This window comes from Scedosporium apiospermum, assembly GCF_000732125.1.
Source record: "Scedosporium apiospermum strain IHEM 14462 chromosome Unknown SEQ_SAPIO_0089, whole genome shotgun sequence".
In the NCBI taxonomy this organism is placed as follows: Eukaryota; Fungi; Ascomycota; class Sordariomycetes; order Microascales; family Microascaceae; genus Scedosporium; species Scedosporium apiospermum.
Window position 1 is genome coordinate 54,248 of NW_015971790.1, and position 22,232 is coordinate 76,479.

The window sequence follows — 22,232 nt, forward strand, 5'->3', positions numbered from 1 at the left end:
GTATAACCGTATACGACTTCGTAAAAAGATAAAGAAGGCTAGACGTCATAGTCCTACATGTCAAGCGACACAAATAGTCCACGTGGCCAACGCGAGACCTTCCTGAGTCGTCAATTGCCCGATGTGTCTCCCTAGACTCGCTCGCCTTGCTGTCCCTCCGTGCCCGAGTGAACCGACCTGGCCTGTTCGATCCCCAATATGACATCTTGGCTCTCCGCGGCGCGTGTAGTCTCGAGCTCGAACGTCGATGTCCAAATCTTCCTCTTCTTTCCGCTGGAACCGATGGTTACGATGTTGTATTTGTTCCTCTGAGGACCCGAGCCGTCGTTCTCATTCGGAGTACTTCCACCTAGAGCCGACGAGCCAAACACCTTTTTGACGAGAGGATAGAGGGTTGGGATACAAGCGCCAATGAGAACGCAGTTGGCCTCGATACTAAGGAAAGTAAAAAAGGTTAGCTCACCAGGCTAATAAAAGTAGAGATGTAGAACGGAGAGAGGCGGGGCAGGAGGCGTAGCCTACTTAGTCCAGAGTACGACATCATCAACGGCATCTGTCTGCTAGGTTAGCATTGGCCGATGAGTATCGTATGGAACGGGGCTTGGTTGATCCATACAGGTGAAGTCTTGGAGATGAAGCAGCCCAGGCAAAGTGGTGCATTTATAAATGGTGACCGCACCCGCACTATACGCATATCATTGTTAGTTTCCCTCGCCCGAGGTAGGTATCCCGCATCATCAGGTGGACGACGTACCAGTATCCAAACCCAAGTGAGGATGATAATGCGAGCTTCTTCTTCCAGTTCATTTGCAGTCCCAAGAGGATAATCGTAGGGTATATCGCCAGGTAGAAGTCGAATATCGCGGATGCAACTACATAGGCAAAAGGATCGCCCACGGATCAGTATCTCATTAGGAAGAGAAACGAGAAAAGAGAAAGGGAGGTGGAAACATACCTCCAAGAACCAAAGCATACGCAACCGTGATTCTCCTATCCCAGCATGTGCCCTCCGCCCCACCCCATTGCGTAGCGGCCGGAGTACATTGCGCAAAGTTGATGACGAGCATTCCGACCGCTATAAGGAAGTATACCACCGAGAGAGTCCACATAACAATGCGATGGATCTTTCCCGGACCGAGGACCTTTGCCAGAAGAATCGCGACTGCATATTTCGGAATCGTGAAGGACATGACGCCGGGGACGAAAGAGACGAGCGTGTAGTAAATCGCTTTTGAAGAATCTTTGGGTTCGAGGGTGTCGAGGTGTCTGCCTCCTCCATAGCGGATCGCGACCGAGGCAAGACCGACGTATAAGATGCTCAGTACCTGGCCCACCGTCTTGTTAGCGCTTCACAAGGTTCTCAGAGATGGGCCGGCCAGGCGATTGCGATGTATCATTGCCAACCTGAGGAACGACAGCAGCACCTACAATGCAGAGAATGGTAATGTAATCGTCGAGTGCAATTTTCTTGATCGATATTCGCCTGCTTATGATTCTTGCCGCAACGAACAGGAAGGCTATCCCGGTCATGATAGAAGTGGTCGTCAGAATTAAAGGCCCCTTGTTCTCTTCAGCATAGCCCGGAGGCCGATCAGGAGGTGACGACGACATTGTATTCGGTGATGACTGTCGATGGGGTTGAAAGGTCGAGTGGAACGACTAGGCCATTAGCTTCCGCCTCCTCGCACCGCTCAACTTTCGAAGTCCGGAGGGTGACGGTTGATTTTAACCATCAATGGATCTGCCTTGAGCAGCGCTTCCATCCATGTATGTCGTGCTGGGGCTGAAAGGATGCAGTGAAATTCGTGGCTTCGATGACATGCTGATTCAAGGGGGAGCGCCGCACGACGGATGCCATCCAGAAAAAAACTCGCCAGCGATTGCGAGCGAAAGCCTAAATGCTGGAAGAGTGAATTGGCCGGTTTTCTCTCACAAAGCGTCACTGCGCAAGTTGGGTTGTCCCCATGCGCACCCGGGACGCTGCATGATCCTGTTCCGGGACGGGCTGCGAACAGGGATCTCTCAATATGACCCGTATCACTAAACCTTAACCGGCCCAGGCCCGTCGATTCGCCATTGTTTGGTGCACCACCCAAAAAAGACCGTTGATCGAGTCGAGTACGGATACCTTGGGCCTGCAGACGGGGAGTCCGAGCGTTAAAGCAGTCTGGGGTGCGTTGCCATTGGCCTGGTAAAACACGACCGAAGAGAGCATTGCCTCGCTATTATTACTACTTGGGAATTAAGATGATGTGGTCTTGCTCTTGGCAAGACGCACCTCGTGGCCTGATACGCATCTGGGCCGTCCCTCCCCTCTTGCTCAGGCCTCCCCGCGTGGCGTAAATTTCCTGCCACCACCTGCCACCATTGCACGACCTCGTATGGGTAGACTAGCTTCTGCGTTTTGTCCTTTCTATGTAAGTTTAATTGACAAAGGTCTATTTTGTTCCTCAGAATTCGAACCGATGCTCATAAATTCAACCTTGCAGGATGAAGCAGGCAGAACATTGGGCCCATCCCGTATTAGCGAACAGTGGTCCAGCCGTCAATCCCTGTTTTTTTTTTTTTTTTTTATTGGAGGAGACCGTATTGTTGCCGGCTGTGGAGACTCAGAGGGGATATCGTCTTTGTACGAAGTACGAAGTACATATCGTTGAGATGCAAGGGCAGCAAGGGTAAGGGGGTTAACAGATTTAAATTGCGGCCCCATTCTTCGATGATGTTCCGCGAACCATGTCCGGGTTCAATTTCTCCCCCAGGCGATATTGTCCACTAGTTCAAGCTCAAAGTAAACTACAAAGTACGCAACATGAACTCCTTGTTAGCCAGTTTTTCAGACGATGAGAAGACCTTCCCTGCCTGCCATCCCGATCATGAACAGCCAAGCCGCACTTTTCAACCGGTCAAGGCTGGCCAAGCCACTACGCCCAATTTGGACCTCAGCTCCCATGGAACCCTTTCCTTGGAGAATGGTTGCGGGCCAATCCCCTATTTAGTACCCGACCCGCCGCCCTTAGTGTGGGAACGGTCCTCTTCAAACTTCCGCGGCGTCCGTAACCTCGACCTGGCTCTAGCATTACTCTGTCATCGTTGAAGGACTCTTGAGTGCCCATTTCCAGGCTCGCTTCTGCAGTCGTACGATGTACAGTAACTGAATTGAAGCAAGCGGGCTGCAATATTTCCTGCACCAGGGCCACCAAGACCCCGGCATTACCATGAACATCCCAGTGTCATCAGGCCCCGGATATGCCATTCCCCATGCCCGGAAGCGACCTTTTCCTAGTCGGGTACGTAAGCTGCCCTTTTTATTAGCTGGAGCCATGTCGACTATCCTCTTGAGCGTCGCAGTCGTGTCCGTCAATGGCCCGCCTTGACAGACTGGCCGCCGGCGCCCGCCCGCTGAACTCTGGCATTTTCCCTTCTTCTGTAGATTTCTAGAAGCAGAATACGACATATCACGTCCCAGTGAATTCTCTATCAACCTACTCTCATAACCTGGGCCAAGCTGTTGGATTTTGCCAAGGCAAATCAGTTAAATAGCTCTGGCTGCCCTCTCTCCTCTCTGGCTAGGGAAGGCTGCAAAAATAATCCCGATTGCTTGTTCAATCGTAACCACTCTTCCCAGAAAACCCGCTCCTTGGTACCGACCAATACCGTCGTCCCTTGTTTAGCCATCCATCATGCTTCGTTCCGCTACCCTTTTAGCCCTGGTGCTTCTGGCCGGTCAGTTCTCGACCGTCTCGGCTGCCACACCCATTGTATGCAACCTGTTCGGCGCCACTGTGAGCCCCTGGTGGCTCAACAGGTGCGCTGAGTACTTGGACCTCGTTGTGATTGATCTGCGCTCGGCCGACGAATACGCCACTTCACACATCCCCAATAGCATCAGTGTGCCATTCGAACCGGTCTCTGCCTGGAGTGACATGGGCCCGGGCGACCTCCTGCTTGAGATGCCCCCCTCCGCCAACGTCTTTGCCACCCTCTCCTCAATTGGCGTCAGCAATCCCAATCCGGCCACAAAAGTCGTCCTCATTCACGGTGTGGGCGTCCCTGCTTTCCCCCAGGCTGCGGGTCCACGCGTGGCCACTACTTTGAAGTACGCTGGCATCTCTGAGGGAAGGGTTGCCGTTTTGGATGGCGGCTTTCCCGGTTGGGAGTCGGAAGACTTCCCCATTACCACGGCCGTGCCCACGCCGGTCGCTAAGACATATACCGCACAGGAAGACAGGTCTTTCCTCGTCAACATCAGCTACGTCGCCGCCAACTTGAACAAGAAGGACCAGGGCATCTACCTCGTTGATGGTCGCGACGAATCAGTCTACAACGGGAGCGTCATAGAGGAATGGGCTCTTAAGCCCGGACATATCCCGAGCGCCGTGTCGCTTCCGGCCAAGAACATCTGGAACGCAGACGGTAGCTACAAGAGCGCACTCCAACTGCTTGCCCAGTTCCGCTCCGCTGTTGGATGGAATGTAGGGAGGAACCGTGGTCAGATTATCGTGTATTGCGGTGTTGGCGGCTACGCCAGCAGCTGGTACTTCGTGCTCACCAGGATTCTTGGTTTCGATAATGTTGTCATGTATGATGGTTCGGCTCAAGAGTGGAGCCAGTATTATGACATGGAGCTGTAAGGGTAGAGCCTGAGTTGGCGAGAGTTTGGATTTGATTTACATTCTATATCAGAGATGGCTTCAAGCCGATACGAGTTTTATGTTTTGACTATCAATTTCACTGGAGGCGCCAAATAACAATACAAAACCGCTCCTGCCATTTAATTTTCCAAAATCTCAACATCGATGAAGGACCGAAACCTCTCTCAGTCGACACCGGCCCCTGCCTATTACCCCGTTGTCCATAGTATCCCTCGCAACCTCCATCCGCCCCATACTGTATGCATCTATCTACCTTGCTAAACTAATATCCCGGGCAATGGAATGAGGCTTCGAAGCCACCTTCCCACCCATTCCCCACTCCCCGCAACAGATGACATCGTCTTCCGGGGCCGTGATGCACACCTGTATCTCGTTCTCATACCCCACAATGGGGGATACTTCAACTCTCCACCAGGGTACCCTAGCCCCCGTCATCAGCCCACTTTCCGTCCGAGCTTGTCCGTTCTCGCCTTTGCAGAAAACACTCATGTGATCAGACCTCAAGGTCACGGTCTTGGGCGGGCTGTCAAAATAGCCGCCCACTCATTCCCAACCACAATCCTATCCCGGGTTTTTCTCGTGGTGTTTCCCGTACCAACACTGACCGTCGTCACCAGAGGCATACATCTCCATCTTGCCCTTTCCCCAGATGCATGCTGAGGACGCGTGAACCTCCCAAACCACCCCCAGCTTTCCCAGCTTCCTCCTTCTCGGTACTTGTGCTAACATGAGCCGTTCTTCCCCATGAAGTCCAGGTCCATACGATTACTGCCCCACGATACAAACTAGTATACGATGCCATACTCCGTTGAGATTCTCCCATTGCCCGGATCTGGCTCCCTTCTCCGGGGATGCCAATACATGGGCAGTTTTATTGAAGAGATCATGTGAAGAATACCGCATGGAGCCACGAGCACTGAACGCCTCCCGAGAAGTGGCATTGGCTCGTGGGGCTAGGAATTTTCCATCATCGGACTTGGGACCGTCCCAATCACGGCGAACAGTTCGGGGGGTCAGGAAACCCGACTTAGGGCCGTCTTGATGGGGTGAAGGGTCACTCAGAGCAACAAGGGTCACAAAGGGGAAAGTATATTGAAGCTCCATGGCTGCGAAGTGTGTCGGACAGTTGTTCAATATTGGCCGGCACTTCGTATATCTCCTCCTCCGGTCGGGATCATTGAGGTTTCATATTTGTAAGACGTCGTGTAGATATAACTCCAGCATTCCGCCCCCGATCTGACACACCACATGGGACGGCTGTGCTCCTCCAGACAACTTAAGTCTTTGAAGCTATTTTAGCGTTTATTTCTAACCGCACTCACATTAACAAAGCTGCAACCTATTACAGAGTCATGTCTTCATCCAGGACCTCGGAAAAATAGTCAACTTAGTTCAAAGACTACTAAACTGAAGGCATATTACCTAACAGACCTCTAACTTACAACTTAACAAATACCAGTGTAGGCCAGGCCTAGCATATAGACTCCGTCGGGTGCCGTTACGCAAAGACTCCTTCATCCCCTATGATGATGGGACGCATGACCAGCTCTCTTTCCGATTCACATCGCCCTTTCCATCCCACTCTTGTCTGAGGGGAGACGCGCATATTGGTCTTTGCTTCGAGATTGTCAAATTAGGCCAGTTAGCGAATGCCGTGGACGTGAACTGGGTCGGTGCAGAGGTCGGCGGCCTCCGGCTTTGGCCCTCCACCCACGCCGTCAGGGCGTTGAGCGCATCGTGCTCTGGGGTATTAAGCGGAGGGTTCGTGTTGTTAGGCATGTGCCACCGCGAATTGGTTGGGGACTTCAAGTAGTTGGCGACACCTCCAATATACCAAGGGGGCTGCTTCCCGCCTGTCCCCAGGTCAACACAATGTGGCATTCCGGGGAGTTCGAAGAATTTGAGGTTCGGATTGTCATTGCCGCCAGCAAGAGCAAAGGCGCGCCGAGTCCCTTCAGTGGAGACATAGCCGTCCGCTGTCCCTGTGTACAGGATAACCTTTCCTTTCCAGCCATTGAGTACGGACGGATCAGCGTTGGCTCGAACTCGGGTATCCCAAGCATTCGACTTGTCGATTAGAAGGGCGCCGTTCGTGTCATTCTCCCAAATCAATTCTTGACCCAGCATGTATCGAGAGAAGTCTTGATCGAATCCCATGAGGTTCGGTTGGAGGAGAAAGACGCTAAAGTCCACGGGCGCAGTGATATCGAATCCGTCCCCAGCATAGCTCTGGTTCCATGGCGGACGTTTGAATTCCTGCGCTATGGTCAAGAAGGCCTCGCGTTGGGAAAATGAAACGCAGTTCGGGTTGTCCACGGTGCAATCCAGGCCATCCCAGACTGGGCCACGAATCCCCGACTGCAGGAAGTGTTCGAGGCAAGCAGCCGAGTCCCTCACCACGCCATCGTCGGCAGACTTATCATGGCCTATTACGTTGCACTCCCGATAGACGCGATCGGAGATGCGAACGAAAAGGTTGGGGTCGAAAGTGGGATTCAGACCAAATTTTTCTCCGAGCCAACCAACCCGCGAAAGAACCGGCATGGCGGACTTGACATTCCAAGCAGGAGCGCCAATCAACATGCCGTCGAAGCTGTTAGGGTCTTCTTGGATCTGTCGGATACCCATCCTGCCTCCAGTCGAGCAACCGGAGTAGTAGTTAGCCACCGTCTTGACATTCCCATAGTACGCTGCGACCACCGCCTTGGCGAATGGGAGGGACCGGCTCATGGCTCTCCAAGCCCAGTCCTTTTGGACTTCTTCGCCCCTCACAGCCCAGCCCATTCCCTGTTCTTCATGGCCGGTGTTGGTGGACATGACAGCCCACCCGTGCACGGATCGGGTTAGCATGTCCAATCGACTGGTCCCTCCATTGAAGCCACCGTTGCCGACCGTCAGAAATCGACGATTCCACTTGGTCGGGCTGGGTAGGTAGATCTCGAAGGAAACATCGTTGCCATCGTTGGGATTGGCTGTCAGGTTGACCCGGATGCCGCAAATGTCGGACACGCCAGCGTCCTTGGCCAAGACAAGGACTTTAAGGTTCTGGGCGTATGGCTCGTTGTCCGAAGTGTAGGGCGATCCCGCAGCTAGTGCACCCCCATATCGATTAATGACGGAGCGGAATGTACTTGGGACGCATCTCTCAAGACCCGGTAACGCACGCGGCTCGCTGTTGGATGGAGCCGATTCAGTGAAGGATAGCAGGAAGATTGCCACCGCGAATAGAACTCCGCAGGTGATCATGGCGGCGACACCAGGTTAATCAGTGACAGTTTATGCAGAATCAAATTTAGCCGAGTGCGGGTTGGACCGCTCTTTCCTGGGGTTAAATTGAGTGCATGGATTGTAATAGGATGGAGGGCCACCTATGCAATATGAATTAATCTACGACGGCGTCCAGGCCGTATTCATATATGCCCCGAGTCAAGATACTTGCCATTGATCTCTCTCTAGAGATCCGAGTTTGGGTCAGAGCACTTCCACCGGAAGTTTTTCATTTTACGGGGGAAGCGAACTGCCGTGTTGGCGTCAGCAATGAAGGACAAAAATACGACGTTGTGAGGATTCATTGCAGGCGCAGCATGGGGTCGGGGATTGGAGGCACGCTTGATGATCCTGGGGGATATGTCAGTGCGAGATGCCAATAACCCTACGGAGGGCTCTCAGCCAGGATGCCCCCCCTTTTCCAAGTGACCCAGTCATGATTGGTCCCGTCTGGGATTCCTTTGGATCATCTGAACTCAGGATTGGACAGACATCCGTCGGATCTTATATCCTCATCTTACTTTCTCACATGGTGCACGCCACATGACGGATTGCTTGGCGGCTCATTCTTACCTCGTAGGACTCTGCATAGCCCGCGCTTGGGTTTTCTTTTCCACCCTACCCGAAAATAATAATCTAACTTCCCCTCTAGACAAGGTTGCATCTATTACACTTTCAAAGCGAAAATCACCTCCGCACATAGCAACTGTCACTGCCAATGCCGTGACGCGACATGGCGAATGCTCCCAAGAAGGAAGGTCACCTTTTGGATCACTAAGTCGAATGCATCTCAGCGATGGACTTTTGTTTTGCAAAAAGAAGCTCACGCGAAGATGTAGTGACACCCAAGGAGTATGCGTTGTGACTAACAAAAGGGCATAGATTTGTAGTTGTGCTCGGAGACACAGATGCCGAGTCATCCCGGGTAACACTTCGACACATCGCACCTGTCTGTCCCTGTTCCACTGCACCACCAACAGGCAACTGGGAGGCGAGGCAACCCACGGCATTAAGGCATGTCTGTCTGTCAAGGCTAGAGGTGATGGTGGCGACAAAAAGTCTTCTGTCCGATCACTACGACCACACCGGGTTGAACCCGTCATGAACAAATGGAACGCCTCCGCCTGCAGAGACATTCTTCTCCAATCCTCTTCAGACTAACAACCCCGGAACTTAGTCTGCCGTTCCAGTAGGCGTAGCCGTGACTTGAACCATCGTGGTCGTCCTAAGATAGGATCCTGTGCTGGTTGCCACGAAAGATGTATCCGATTGCAAATTCTGCGCGCTGTGAGAAAAGTCGATGTGCGTGTAGCCGGTCCGGACGATGGTGGCTGGGTAATCTGTCCCTACAACCTCGACAAATGTGACTCGCAAAGTGCTGAACCATTCCAGACGTGATGTCCCAACTACTTCATTGTTCAACGTACTGGTCTCCGATCCGATCGAGGTATATTCGGACGTCACGGTCAGCCCTGTCGCGGGAGACGAGCCTTGATTTGTTGTGGTTGTGCCGTTGCTCAATGCTGCCCGACTATTCCCCGAAAGTGTCCATGTGAGGTCCTCTGATGTTGTCCAAGTCATGGTTTTCGTGCCACACTTGACGGGTATTTTGGAAACAGCAGCGCCGGCAACCGTGACGCCGCTCTCGGGCCATCGTGGTTCTTCACGAGGCATTACGACGCCGACCACGACCGTATCGATCCATTCTTCGCCTTTGGCGCATAGCACATCGATCGTCGGCTTCGCCGCTAGGGCAGTCGTGTAAGCGACAGTGTGGAGAGGTATTAGTGATTGGGAGGAAGATGTCGGCAGCTCCTGGGGACGGGCACGGGCCGAGGAGAGGAGGCAAGTGGCGGAAGCAAGGAGCAAGTATAAACGCATCGCTGTGTTTCGGTATTGTTGCTTTCTTTCTGTTTCCGTATGGTTGTTTTTCTTTGTTAGCACTTATCCCATCGTCACTTCGTGTTCTTCCCCGGGCGTAGCCCCGTTTTTACGCCGAACATAATGGTTCTCGAATTTCTTCCAGTCTCCAACCAAGAAGCGGGGCATAACGGCAGCAATATATCGGGTTCCACTGTCTTGTCGCCAGTCCGGGGAATGGCATATAGCCACAGATTCGAAAGGTAGTCGCTCATTCAATATCCACGATCGGAGAGGTCCAATGGGGTGCCAAGATGCCGGGTCTTCGGCCGAAGTGGTTGGGATATGCTATGAGATTCATTTACGGCTTTCCCGCTGCCGGCTAAAGTAGTTACATTAAATTTAGCCACTACGAAGTAAAGTAAGTAGTTATACGATCATGCAGAGACATTACCACGCTGGAATGTGATGCCTACGGCCTTATTTCATAATCAGCGGACCCTTTGCAGTTGCCTGATTCTGTTAAAGTTGAAAGTGTGCGGTCTGTAATGGCTGCTCGGGGTGGTCCAGTTAATATCTGAAGGGGCAGATGGGCATTATGTGGATACTCACCTATTTGAGGACTCGAACGACAGAAGATTGGGGGATAAAAGCCTCTTGCCTCAATAGTAGCTAAGGAGGACGGGGGGTTGGAATGGACAGGCATGGAGAGATTCAGGGAGCGGTGAGGATAAACAGTTTAAATTTAACGTAAGGATTTAATTTTCATCTTAATAGGCTCCGGAGGTCCCGCCGTAATGAAGAAGGACTGATACGCGTGCACACCGATCACAGTATCCATGTCGGACTGCGGCAGCTTCGGCTCCTTAGTCGGCCTGTGATCCCTCAGCTCAAAATGGAACCAGCGCGCGGTCATCAAAAGCAAAATCGTCATTTCGTCCACGGCGAGTGTTTGGCCCATACAGGAGCGTAGGCCCCGCTCGAACGGGCGGAAGGCGTTGCGGGAGTAGGAGGGCGTGGACTCCATGAAGCGGTCCGGGTTGAACTTCTTAGGCTCGGGGAAGATTTTAGCATCCAGGTGCATTGTGTGGGCGCAGACGCCAAGAACTTGGCCCTTGATGGGATACTTCTTGCCATCGAACTCGAAGAAGTCGCTAATAGGTATTCAGCGTTACAGGCCATGCCAAATCATGATGACGCAAATGGACAAAGAGGCAGCTCTACTTACACGCCAGGAGGAGGCTCTCGAATAACGAAGGCGATTGGGAACAAACGAAGAGTCTCGTAGATAACTGCAGTAGTGTACTTCATGTCCTTGAGCATGGATGGGTTCTCACGGATAATTTCGAGAGTCTTGTCACTTGTCGAACAAGCGGTCGTGCTCCTCGCATAACTTTGCGCGCGCTTCGGGAAACGCACTGAGCATCATGTAGACGTACTATTTCTGTCAGATCTGAACCATGCTTCGTGTGACATTAAGTCTATTCAAAAACTTACGCTGGTAGTGTCAGTCGTGGTCCCGGATCCGGCAGCCAGGAATCCACAAGCGCTAACATCCCATGTTAGGACACACACAACCTCTTCGGCTTGTGTTCAGGAAACCGGACTCACTTTTCAATAATGGGAGTCAACGCGACCTTAGTCAACGGTCGACTGCTCTCAAGATGCGGCGCAAGCATACGGTCAAGTAGGCTGGCTGCGGTAGTCCGGGTCGGCACAACTTTTTTCTCACGGAGTTCTTCGAAGCGAGACTCAACATAGCCAGCTAGTACCTTTCGCAGATTCCCCGCGTGCACGCGCTCGTCCCATTTGGCGCGTAGTTGGCTGAAGATGTTTTGCTCACCGGCAAGCACGGACATGGTTTCGGCGAGGGCCTGCATCTCATTATATAGCGTGACGTTGTCGCCTTGTGTGCCAACCTTCTTGCCGAGAAATATCCTGCCGACGACTTCGAAGGGGAATTTTCCAAACTCGTAGCCAAAGTGCTGGCAAACCTCATCCGAGTCCGATATGGCCTGCAACCGATCGTGAAGCGCTACAGCCTCGTCTAGGATTATGTCGTGGTAGGATCGCACGGCGGCGGGGGTCAAACCCGGAGCGAGGGTTTGGTGAAGGTTCTTCCAAATGTTATCATTAGTGGCTTCGATAAAGGTAGACCCGACGTTGGCGGCGAAGTACTGCTTGACGAGAGTTGCTTGCGGATACGCATGGATGGTTGTGGGGATGGCAGAGGCCTCCGGGTTCGTGATGATGACGAATTTGGGGCCGAAGGGCCAGAGGTCGAGGTAGAAGATGTCAGGGAGATCATGGACATGCTTGAGGTGGGTGAGGATAGCTTGCATGTAGGGCCGCTCGGGGAAGATCTTCATCATCTGACCCATGAGCTTCAGATGGCCCCATATCATTGAATGAGGGGGACATGGCTACGTAAAGCAAAGGAAAAAAAAAGTTAGCAATTATTGGCCAGGGTTTTCCTCGGAGATGGAAATTGTGCGCGCGAGTTGGATGGATCAAAGGGCAATGTGGAAGGCCCCCCGTACTTTGTCCTTATTATAGAATTGGCGATGCGAAACAAGCTTGATGATGAAGTAGCCCAGGAGCGACGCGAAGCCACCGGCCACCATCCACGGCGTGCTCATGGCATTCAATGCTACCATCTTGTCTTATCGACTGAGGTAGCGACGGCCGATAAGTTGATGGGACAGAGAATAATATTCTACCAGCAGGTTGAACCCCGAGAAGAGAAGCGGGGAGCTCCAGCTCTTTAATCGCCTTCAAATTAAACCGGGCCGTGGGGGCTCCGATCTACTGATTGGGTTGATTCCCCAAAGGATTTCGTCGTGTCTAGCTAGGACTCGGATTAGTGCTGACATTCTGTTGTCTCAGCGGCCGCCCGGAACAGTTTCACGAGAAATATCATTTTATTCTGGACTTCAATTGCAAGGATGCGATTGGTTCATAGCCAGTGCAGGCAGCAGGATAACATCGGCCTGTCATTTATCGTGCCTGGCTGTAACAGCTGATTAGTAATGTAATAGATGTCTATCATTGTGGGGTCGCCTCACCAGCAGGCGCCCCAGCACTCCTAGAAGACAATACTCTGTGGCCTAGATTAGCTATGAAAGAGACGCCGCCGGACAGGATTAAAAGCAGGGAAGGCCATGGGCTCGACCGGATCCCGCAAGCGGTGGACGAGTGGCAGGCCATTGCCGTCGAGCACGCCTGGACGAGCGCCGTCTCTCCAACCTCTGCCAGTGGAGTACGGAGTCCTTCTCCAAGCCTCTATTGCCGTTACAGACTCTTGTATTTTCTTTTCCCTCTTTTTAATAAACAGTACTGACCGTGCAGGCAGCTATTTGCGCCCTCTGTCTCTCTAGAGCAATGGCTATTTGATTGTTGCCCATCGTCCTATATAATTATATGTTATCGTGTCGCGAGTCGTGTCGGGTAATCGCTATATCTCTATAGATAGCTATAAATAATTATTAAGAAAAAATATAACTATCTCTGATACTCTACGCAAGACTATTATTTATACATCAAGTCTCCTCGAGTACTCGGTGCTCCGTTAAAAAAGAGGGTTTGGCTGACAGTAAAGTATAATATTCCCTACGATCCCTTTTATCAGACTATCTATTTAAGCGCGACGGCTTCAAACTGACTGGCAAGGGAACTTCGCTGAGATTATACACGCGATTCCCACACGACCGATGATGGTGAGATGCAAAACGGCAGAAATATGGGATGTGAACCCGGCTCTCGTACAACGAAGTGTGCGATTTCGGCCTGGAGGACATGGATGGCTTGGAAATCGTCAAACTTTGTCCTGCTGCCACGGAGGTCACTCATGGATGGCGTGTTCATCAAGCAGAGCTCGGCTTCAATGTACGTCTGCTTCTTGTTGTCGGAGAGGTGAGATATCATGAGTATACGTTGATCGATGTATTAAAATTATCTTTTATGTTACGCTCTTACTAAGAGCGATGTTTCCTAGTAGATATACAGGTACCGGCCTCCTGTCCTTCCCGGATGGCCAGCGCCCCTAGGGCAGTGCCAACCACTAAGCCTACAACTAGGTTGTATAGTGATGGAGCTATAGCTTGTGAAATTTTCCACTGAAGCTGTAAATCCACGAGGATCGTGACTGAATTCTCAGATCCATCTCGATTTGATATTAGCGCGTGCTCCGGATATATACCATCGTACTTTAGTAGAAAGGCTTTATGATGTACTATTAATAGCGGTTATTATCCTCGTTGAGTAACGCGTAATTACCAAGCGTGCGATTTCGTCAGGCCGTCTTAGCAGATGTCCTTGATGTCGAGGAGTATTGTGGGCTATGTCATTTTAATTAATATATTTAGTAAAGAGAATGCGCATTTCATGTTTATTCTTCTAAATAGAGAGACGAAGTGTTCTGCGACGGCCACGCGGCTTAATATGGATCGTGGTTGGAGGGAATACTCGGGGTATTATACTATCCCTAGCATCGAAGAGTATAGATTTCGAGAATGTACCAGCGTCAAGCTCCTCCGCCCAGTATCTTTTTATTCCTGTTAATTTTTCGATACCTTGAAGACGACATACACTAGACAAAGGGACTCACGACTGGCCTCCCGCGTAGCCGCATTCTGCTTCGAGGGTATACTCGTGGGCATATATAAAGAGGCGGTGAAACGGAAGAAATTGGCCCTGCTCAGCCGTATTTGGACCAAAATTAGCGACGAGATTTTTCCCCAAAGAAGTGGTAAGAGCCGTTCTCAGGAGTTCCCATTGGCTCCCAGACACATTGGCATTTCTAGCTTCTAAGTAAAAAAGAAAGCAAAAAGAAAAGGCGAAGAAAAAAAAGTTATAGAAATAGAAGCGCGAAAGGACGAAAAAAAAAAAAGAAAAAAAAAAGATTTCAGATGTGCCTTCTTAGAAGGCGCATTGGGATTTGAGCCCAATGCGGGGGTCGAACCCGCAGCCTTGAGATTAAGAGTCTCACGCTCTACCGATTGAGCTAACCGGGCAGGTTAAATTGGTTTGTTGTCGTGGTTCCACGATTGACAATAACAATCTTAGTCCCGGCCACCTTCCTTGCGCCCCGCTCTTGTCTTTGCTTGACTTGCCAACCATGACATCAGAGATGGGGACAGATCGAGCGAACCATACAAAGGCACGCATTCCATACCTTTATATTGAGCGTCTCATGCCAGTACCAACCAGGCATAACCCTCCATGTACCCGAGAGGATAACGACAAGTCTGCCTTGGTACAGGCGGTACGCCCTAGGGACCTAGGACCTAGGACTTGTCGAAAGCCTTGGCTTGATCGCTGCTGCCGAGAGTCTCGTATCCTTCAGAAATTCAGGGCAAAGCTAGCCGCCAGGATGGGGCGATGAGGTATCGATTACTTGCAAGGCTGCACCAACGGTTGGTAAAGAGTCGAGCGACATGGCGGCTTCGCCACATTCTTGCAGTCATCCTGCAGACGTTCTATGCGGGGTGGATGAAGATCGTCGCCAAGGACTCTGCAGCCGAAAGTGCATCGCATCCCAGAAAACTGAAATCTCGAAATTAACTGGGATCACTAATAAATATAATACTTGTCCCTCGGGTCTGGAATGCAGCGATGCGACTTGCCCGTACAGCCATAGAGGAATGTGAGGTAGGACCGAATGAGGGCTGGTTTCAAAATTTAACTGTTGATGGGCGCAAACGACTGTGAATGGACCTCACTGCCCCCATGCGGCTGGACTCAACCTATCAAAGGATTCGCCCGGAATCCCACGCCCCACTGCCGAGGATACCACAGACATCTCGGAGAACCCTCCTTGTCTATGGCTTGGGGATTTACTACTAGAATCTCTCCTGAAGTTGGACAAGCGCCCAATATGCTGATGTGGGATCGTCTTCATCGGGCACCTCAGAGCTGCTAATAATAGTGCCGGATTGAAACTCCTGACACCAACAGTAATGGTAGGAGCAATTCCTACATCGCGTAGGATTGGAAATAGGACATTGGAACCAGTAGGGATAAATACACTTAGCTTTCCCTGTCTTGGCACCACAGTGAAATTCAGATCAATTGATCAAATCATCTATTCCGAATCATCATCACCTTGTCTACATTTTCATAAATCACAATGCCCCCCACGTTGTCCAAGCTCCTCTCCCTTCTCACCCTTGTCGGCATATCTTCCGCTGCTGCAGTTGTGAAGCGGAACCCTTGCGACGGCGTCGACGCTTCACCTGAGCTCTACCATGAATACAGGACGGATGTATGCCCCCCTAAGAACAGGCTTGATGCTGATGGCACTTGTCCCTTCGTTGACGGATTCGACGGTCCGGACTTGAAATACCTCCGATGTGCCAAGTACTGCGAGATTCGCACCAATGTAAGTCTAAAGTAGAGGTAACTTCCATCAAACGCAACAACTAACAAAGCCCATTAGTTCTTCTGGGGCCGGGAACAACCGTTTGCCAACACCTATTGCCACGGTCCCATGGCTTGCACTATTACCGAGACCAAGACTCGCACCGTCACTTGGAACGCCGGTGGTAACCTGAGCTTGAAGGTCCGAGAGGCCCTCACACTGGGCGTCTCAGGATCCTATTCTTCTGCCGAGGCCGACGCGTTCGCCAGAGCCTTCTCCGTCAAGCTGGAGAACAATGAGTGCGGCTACTTCACCTTCGTCCCCGTCATCCACGACTCATGCGGCAGTTTGACGGAGGGCCCCGCCGATAACACCCCCGGTTTTCCTCGCGCCACCTGCACGGATGATCGTGGTAAATGGTCCACCACCGGCAACTATTGCCAGTCCCAGCTCAAGCGCCATCCCGACGAAACGGTCGACGGTGATACCATCTTCGTCAGGACAGACTGCTCCACGCGCAAGCCTCTCCCTGACGATAAGCAGGACGACATTTACAAGCGGCCTGGTGTGCCTCTACCCCGGGTCCTACAGGATGCGTGGGCCACAACTTTCGACCAGATGAGCACCGGCGACTTCAATATCCAGGGAGCCATAGAGTGTTCTGGTGAGGGCTCTGGCCCTCTTCATGCCTGCCGCGCATTGGGAGCCGGTCAAGCCGATATCGAGGGCAAGTGGACTATCCCCGCCGGCCGCAAGGGTGATCACCACTGGTTCGGTGACTTTCCCCTCGACACCAACGAACCGGGCTGCTCTTTCTATATCGACTTCCTGGAGGACCTTGACCCTGAGAAGTGCCCTATCAACCCCACTGGACTTGCTACTATCATTGACAGCATCACCGATGCCTGCAAGGACAAGGGGGTTTATGGATCGGCTACTTTCGGTGGCGATTGCCCGATCCGTCTTGTTACTGGGAAGCGCTCATGGCCAGAGGGCACTTCCCGTCCTGCGTAAATAAGAGCAAAACCAGTCTTTCTAGGGTATCATTTTTTTTCTTTGTCGGGTTGGGTAAGGGTATCGGCGCTTTGAATTTGGCTGGGGCAGTTATAGACAGCGGTAATCGTTGAAAGGGTAATGCGGTATTGGGAATGTAATCATATTTTCTTGGAGATTCCCCAAGGCCTATCCTATATTGAGTAGCGTATTCAATTTATGAACCGGACTATTTAGGTTGCACTTGGGCCTATGAATTAATGCACGGGGAATAGACTGAATTCGACGACAAGGGGGAATTGATGTAACAAATGATAAGGGAATGGTAAGTACTCGGATAATATTGGGCGCCGGAGATAACGATACCAATGCAAACCTTAGTCGACTTTTCTCTTACTTCCATAGAGTCGACTGACGGCAGGCATCTTTCCAATCCATTGGCTCTTCCCATCCTCTACAGCATCGACGAGCCACCGGGCCAGCGCTCCTCGCCTTTGCGAACTCGACCATCCTTTTTCTCCAACAGCACCCTCGAACGCCTCTCCATCCTCGCGATCCCGCTTCCAGGATTCCTCGTCATGGCCTCCAGGAATACCCCCAATGCGAAATACGGTCCAGTCCAACCCCTCTCCGTGGTCCTGGAACGTACGGCCTATGCCCGTCGCCGTCTGCCATCCTCGGTTCGCGATGGTGTACACGAGAGCCACAAGGAGGTAGCGGGTGATGGAGAAGTGATCTTCTGGGCGGAAAATGGAAAAGGTACCCATGGCGAAAATCCGACGCACGTTGTGCTGCTTCATAATCGGGAAGAGATTCTTGTAAAAATCGGTGTATGTGGATGGGTCGAAGCTGCGAAGCAGATTGGGTCCGAGGAGAGAGACAATGACGGTGCTCTGGGACACGGCCTCGGAGATTTTCTCGGTATCGGACACCTCGCCTTTGATAACCTACGCCGATACTGTGAGTCTTCAACGGGGCGGAAATATCAATGGATCAACGTAGTACGCAGTGTTTTAAGTGCATAATGAACATACAGTCAAGAGTGGATTCGATACGAGTTCCTGGGGAATCTTGTCAGGGTTTCTTGCATACGCAATAGTGTGGTGCTGACGATACAGGAGTTCCCGCAGCAAACAGATGCCGGCGGGGCCGGTACCCCCGAACACCAGAACTCGCGGAGTCGACATTCTTCTCTTAAAAGCCTTTCGGGGGAAAATCGGCAAAGGGTCAGAAGTTAGTGGGTGGTTTAAGATTCGGGCGTCAGCTTGCCGGACCCGGAAGGAAGCGGGGCTGATGATTCGGAAGAAGAAACTATCCGTCGGCTCTGGTCGCCATGAACTGTTTATAGGTTTCGCGTCGATGCTTGCATGACAAATTCAAAATTTTATTTTAGTTGGTGCTTGGCTTCTGGAAATTAAGGCTCCGTCAATCGACCCATTTCGGCGGAAGTATATCAGGTATGATAATCCCAAAGAGGCCGATAGACGTGCTGTTGAGGGCGGAGTTCCGCCATCTGTGCTCTGAATTGCGTGGCTCATCACATCGACAATCCCTCTGCTTCTCATGTCCTGGACCGCGCCAGCATTGACGTCATGCTCGGTGGAGACGTCGGGGAAAATAAGAACTTCCCCAAAGCTTAAGGGAAGTAAAGAAATTAAATGTATTTGTAGCTACTGTGAATCCTGGTTCATTAGATTAGATTATAGCCACACAAGTAGTGACCGTGGCTTGTTCAAACCCATCCACCATAGCTTACAGACCTTGTATGTTTCTCCAAACGTTCTCACGAAAAAAAAAAAAAAAAAAACGCCCTCGCGCAAGTCAGCAACCCTCCCCTAGCATAGAGTTCTCGAGTTCAAGTACGTTTACCAAGCATAGCAGTACTTGAAGAGAGGCTTGGTAAAGCTGTAAATCTCCTTCTCCCACCACTGAGTGGCAAAGGCGCGCACCTTAAAGTAGAAGTCCGTGGTAAGTTGAACACCGTTGGTCTTGGCGCAAGCGAGCTCTTGACGAGGGTCGAGAACAGGGTTGTCATTTCGAACAGTGAGAGCGTTATACTCGGACTCCGCTTCGCGACCTTGGATACCAGCACCCTGGTTACCAAGGAGGACAAACTTGTTGTCGAATCCGGGAGTAGCGGTGACACCAGCGGAAAGGTCAACGAGGCCGGCGAGGAGTTCAACAGCGAGCTCGAGGGTGAGGTCAAGGCTGGCGTCAAGGCCAACACGGGCGCGCTCCGTGATGTTGGCCGTAGCACTGTACTTGGGAACCCATCCCGAGGTGGTGGTCTTGGAGCTGTCGAGGAAGTCAAGGTGGACATTGCCCTTGGGGATTCCGACATCCACTGAGGCAGTGACACCAACGGCGGCGGAGGCATCAAAGACACATCCGATGCCGAAATCGATGCCCGGACCAACCTTGACAATTCCGGGGACGGATACAAAGTCGTAAGAGAGACTGCCAGGAGAAAACTTCAGCGTCTTGGAATACGAGGCCAGGACATCGGCCGAAAGGGTAACCCCGGCGTTGAAGGTGGTGTCAATGTCGAAATGGAGGTCCTCGACTTTCCAAAGCAAGAAGTTGTAGTCGATATACCCGGAGAATGTAACAGTGCTGGTGAACCCGGCCTCATTCGCGGTGAGAGTGAAATATTTATTGTCGGTGTACAAGACCGTGTTGGGGTCAAGTCCCTTGGAAAGAGTGAGGGACACGCTGGGGTCATAAACTGTTCGCTTTGTGACTGTCCCTCCAGGGATAGAAGTGAAATTCATCTGCAAATTGGCTATGGAGGTGTTAGCGGATATTAAGTAGAGATCGTGGGGATCCGCATTAGGCGACACTTACTCGCGACCTGCTCAATCCCCTGCTTAGCAGCACTGACTTTAATAGTCAAGTCCTTGGTATTTGCCTCAAAGCCATTGGCCAAGAAGAAGCCACGTTCGAACTCGGCATCGCAGTTACCCAGATGGTTCGTGATCAGGATAAAGGCCTTGTCTTCGGTCCAGTCCTCCAGGGCCTCGTCGAGGCCTTCCTTGTTGCTGAAAGATACAGTAACGAACCCATCTCCGCATACGGCTCCAGAAACGTCGTCGACGTCTTCTAGGACAACAGCGGGGTTGTTGAGGGCAAGCTTCATGTCGATGGAACCTGGGACGCCATCTGCGGCGGCTCCGTACGAAAGCTGCACCTTTTTCTTGGGGACGAGGTTCTTGCGGCGACCGACGTCCGCACCGGGACGGCGGGAAGGCTTGAATTTGTGGACAGTGGTGTTGTCCGCACCGGGACGACGGGATGGCCTCCCTCTAGCAGCCTCGGCCGAAGCCAAGAGGCCGAAGACCAATGCGGCACAAGACAGGAACTTCATCGTCAAGCGTGGATAGGGTAAGATGAATGGAGGAAATACGAACTTCTCTGTTAAGGTAACCACCGTGACCGCTTGAAGAAGATACGAACCAGCTAGATATCCCGATGGCGGAGGGGATGGTGGCTTTTTGTGTCTTTAAATCATGGCTATCTCAGCTATACACTGGTGCCGAATCATGGCTCGACCAGCACGCCCATGGAATTACCTAGCCCCTTTATTGGATTCGATATAGTTTATGGTGTTGTTCTAGAGTTGCATTTCGTCCTCACGATCTTTGCATGGATGAACTTTCTTCCCAATGTCAGCCTACCGTTACATTTGAGCCGACAGCGGACACTTCACCTAATTGGGAACCGAAATTAAACCAAGGGCCTGTCGGGAATACTACCCTATGGCGCGATCAAGGGAGCAAGTGCAACGCCGCAGGGCAGTCGGCGACTTGTTAAAAGCCTCAGCATGGGCCTCTTCTTCGACCCTACTTCCCTGCTGGCTAATTCACGTGGTGCCTTCTCTCGAGTTAAAACCCATGGCTGTCATTCGCCAAGTAAGACATTCTGCAAGATTGCCCGCCACATCGTTTGCTACCTGCCCATCTTGTGATTGGAATACACCGACTACGACCTTCATCTTTATTCCAACTACCCGTCCCGGACTATCAGGGTCGGTTCTCTGGGCGGGGGAGGGACTGACCCCGTCTGACAAGTGACAAGTGAATCCTTCGTGTGGGGAGACTATGTAATAATAGTTTGGTTCCCTCCACCTCCACCCCGTCCCGAATACTGCGTGGGGGTGGGGGGCAGGATAGTTATCAGTCGGAAACTGCCATTGCAGAAAGCTCAACAATGCACGAAGAATGACCTACGAAGTAAGCTATGTCTGGAGGGACTAGACTTGGTTTGAATGACGAGAGGCAGAAACCTAGTAACTGAGCCTTATTTTTTATTCTCCTCGTCAACTCGCCTTTAGTTGATCTTCTTCGTGAAGTGCCTTCTCTCTAAGTCCTGTGGCGGTATTTGGAAATACGAGCGGAGGAGAGAAGGAAGGGAGGAGAGGGGGTAAAGAGTTCGCCAGCAAGCAACTGGCCAAATATATGTCGGTGTGCCATTCGGGTAACGGAATGTAATTGTGCTAACAAGACACATTGGTAGGAACCTCTATACTCTGTGGAGAGTTGTCGGCGATAGGGGCTTTGATTCGGTTGGCTTAGAGCAATCAAACACCAAAGGAGCTTGGCAGGCAATCTATGGCAAGGTTAAGATGTGTAGACAGGTAACTAGCGCTCTTCGTCTGGTCAGTTTCCAAATTATCGAGAAGCTTGCTGAAGATTTGACGTCCTGGTGCCCAAATATTTGCAGGTGTAGTGCAGGATATTAGAGCAAAACCCACCCCTCAAATACCATTCACCCAGGAGCACCGCAGATTTGCTACGACGTCGTTTATCATCTAGTTAGGGCGATAATGGCGTTAACTGCCCTCAACAAAGAACTGTGCCCTCCAATATCGAATGGTGACACGAACGGTCGCGATTGCGGCTCTAATTTAAGACCGGAGGCCAAATGGGGCTAAGGAATACGACATAAGCTCGGCTCGATAGGATTCCGAGATTCCGATGCGAGCAAGATCTTTCCAACCGTCAACGTCGGTTTGGGCTTTTCAATTTCACATGCAATACTGAGGGATATACCGAGGTAGATTCTAGAGAAATATGTGTGTGGGAAAAGGATATGATGTCTAAAAA

The 22,232-nt window shown here is 51.5% G+C and overlaps 4 protein-coding genes and 2 pseudogenes across 4 annotated transcripts; 2 read left to right on the forward strand and 4 right to left on the reverse strand.

The window, feature by feature from the left end:
* Nucleotides 1-131: 131 nt before the first annotated feature.
* Nucleotides 132-1,611, reverse strand: SAPIO_CDS3719 (uncharacterized protein; the record flags this gene model as incomplete). Its single annotated transcript, XM_016786461.1, has 6 exons — nucleotides 132-435; nucleotides 523-553; nucleotides 617-684; nucleotides 755-872; nucleotides 956-1,325; nucleotides 1,429-1,611. The coding sequence occupies 6 exons, from the start codon at nucleotides 1,609-1,611 to the stop codon at nucleotides 132-134; spliced, it is 1,074 nt and encodes a 357-aa protein (XP_016643804.1).
* Nucleotides 1,612-3,680: 2,069 nt separating this feature from the next.
* On the forward strand, nucleotides 3,681-4,631 carry SAPIO_CDS3720 (annotated as a pseudogene; the record flags this gene model as incomplete).
* A 1,542-nt stretch (nucleotides 4,632-6,173) lies between these two features.
* Nucleotides 6,174-7,898, reverse strand: SAPIO_CDS3721 (annotated as a pseudogene; the record flags this gene model as incomplete).
* A 1,194-nt stretch (nucleotides 7,899-9,092) lies between these two features.
* On the reverse strand, nucleotides 9,093-12,160 carry SAPIO_CDS3722 (uncharacterized protein; the record flags this gene model as incomplete). The annotated part of the gene is made up of 7 exons (XM_016786462.1): nucleotides 9,093-9,265; nucleotides 9,347-9,802; nucleotides 10,530-10,933; nucleotides 11,008-11,071; nucleotides 11,199-11,217; nucleotides 11,277-11,328; nucleotides 11,391-12,160. The coding sequence occupies 7 exons, from the start codon at nucleotides 12,158-12,160 to the stop codon at nucleotides 9,093-9,095; spliced, it is 1,938 nt and encodes a 645-aa protein (XP_016643805.1).
* A 3,746-nt stretch (nucleotides 12,161-15,906) lies between these two features.
* Nucleotides 15,907-17,151, forward strand: SAPIO_CDS3723 (uncharacterized protein; the record flags this gene model as incomplete). The annotated part of the gene is made up of 2 exons (XM_016786463.1): nucleotides 15,907-16,158; nucleotides 16,216-17,151. The coding sequence occupies 2 exons, from the start codon at nucleotides 15,907-15,909 to the stop codon at nucleotides 17,149-17,151; spliced, it is 1,188 nt and encodes a 395-aa protein (XP_016643806.1).
* A 356-nt stretch (nucleotides 17,152-17,507) lies between these two features.
* SAPIO_CDS3724 (uncharacterized protein) lies at nucleotides 17,508-20,494 on the reverse strand (the record flags this gene model as incomplete). Its single annotated transcript, XM_016786464.1, has 5 exons — nucleotides 17,508-18,067; nucleotides 18,165-18,191; nucleotides 18,617-18,765; nucleotides 19,000-19,912; nucleotides 19,975-20,494. 5 exons carry the CDS (start codon nucleotides 20,492-20,494, stop codon nucleotides 17,508-17,510), a joined length of 2,169 nt encoding a protein of 722 aa, XP_016643807.1.
* Nucleotides 20,495-22,232: the final 1,738 nt, after the last annotated feature.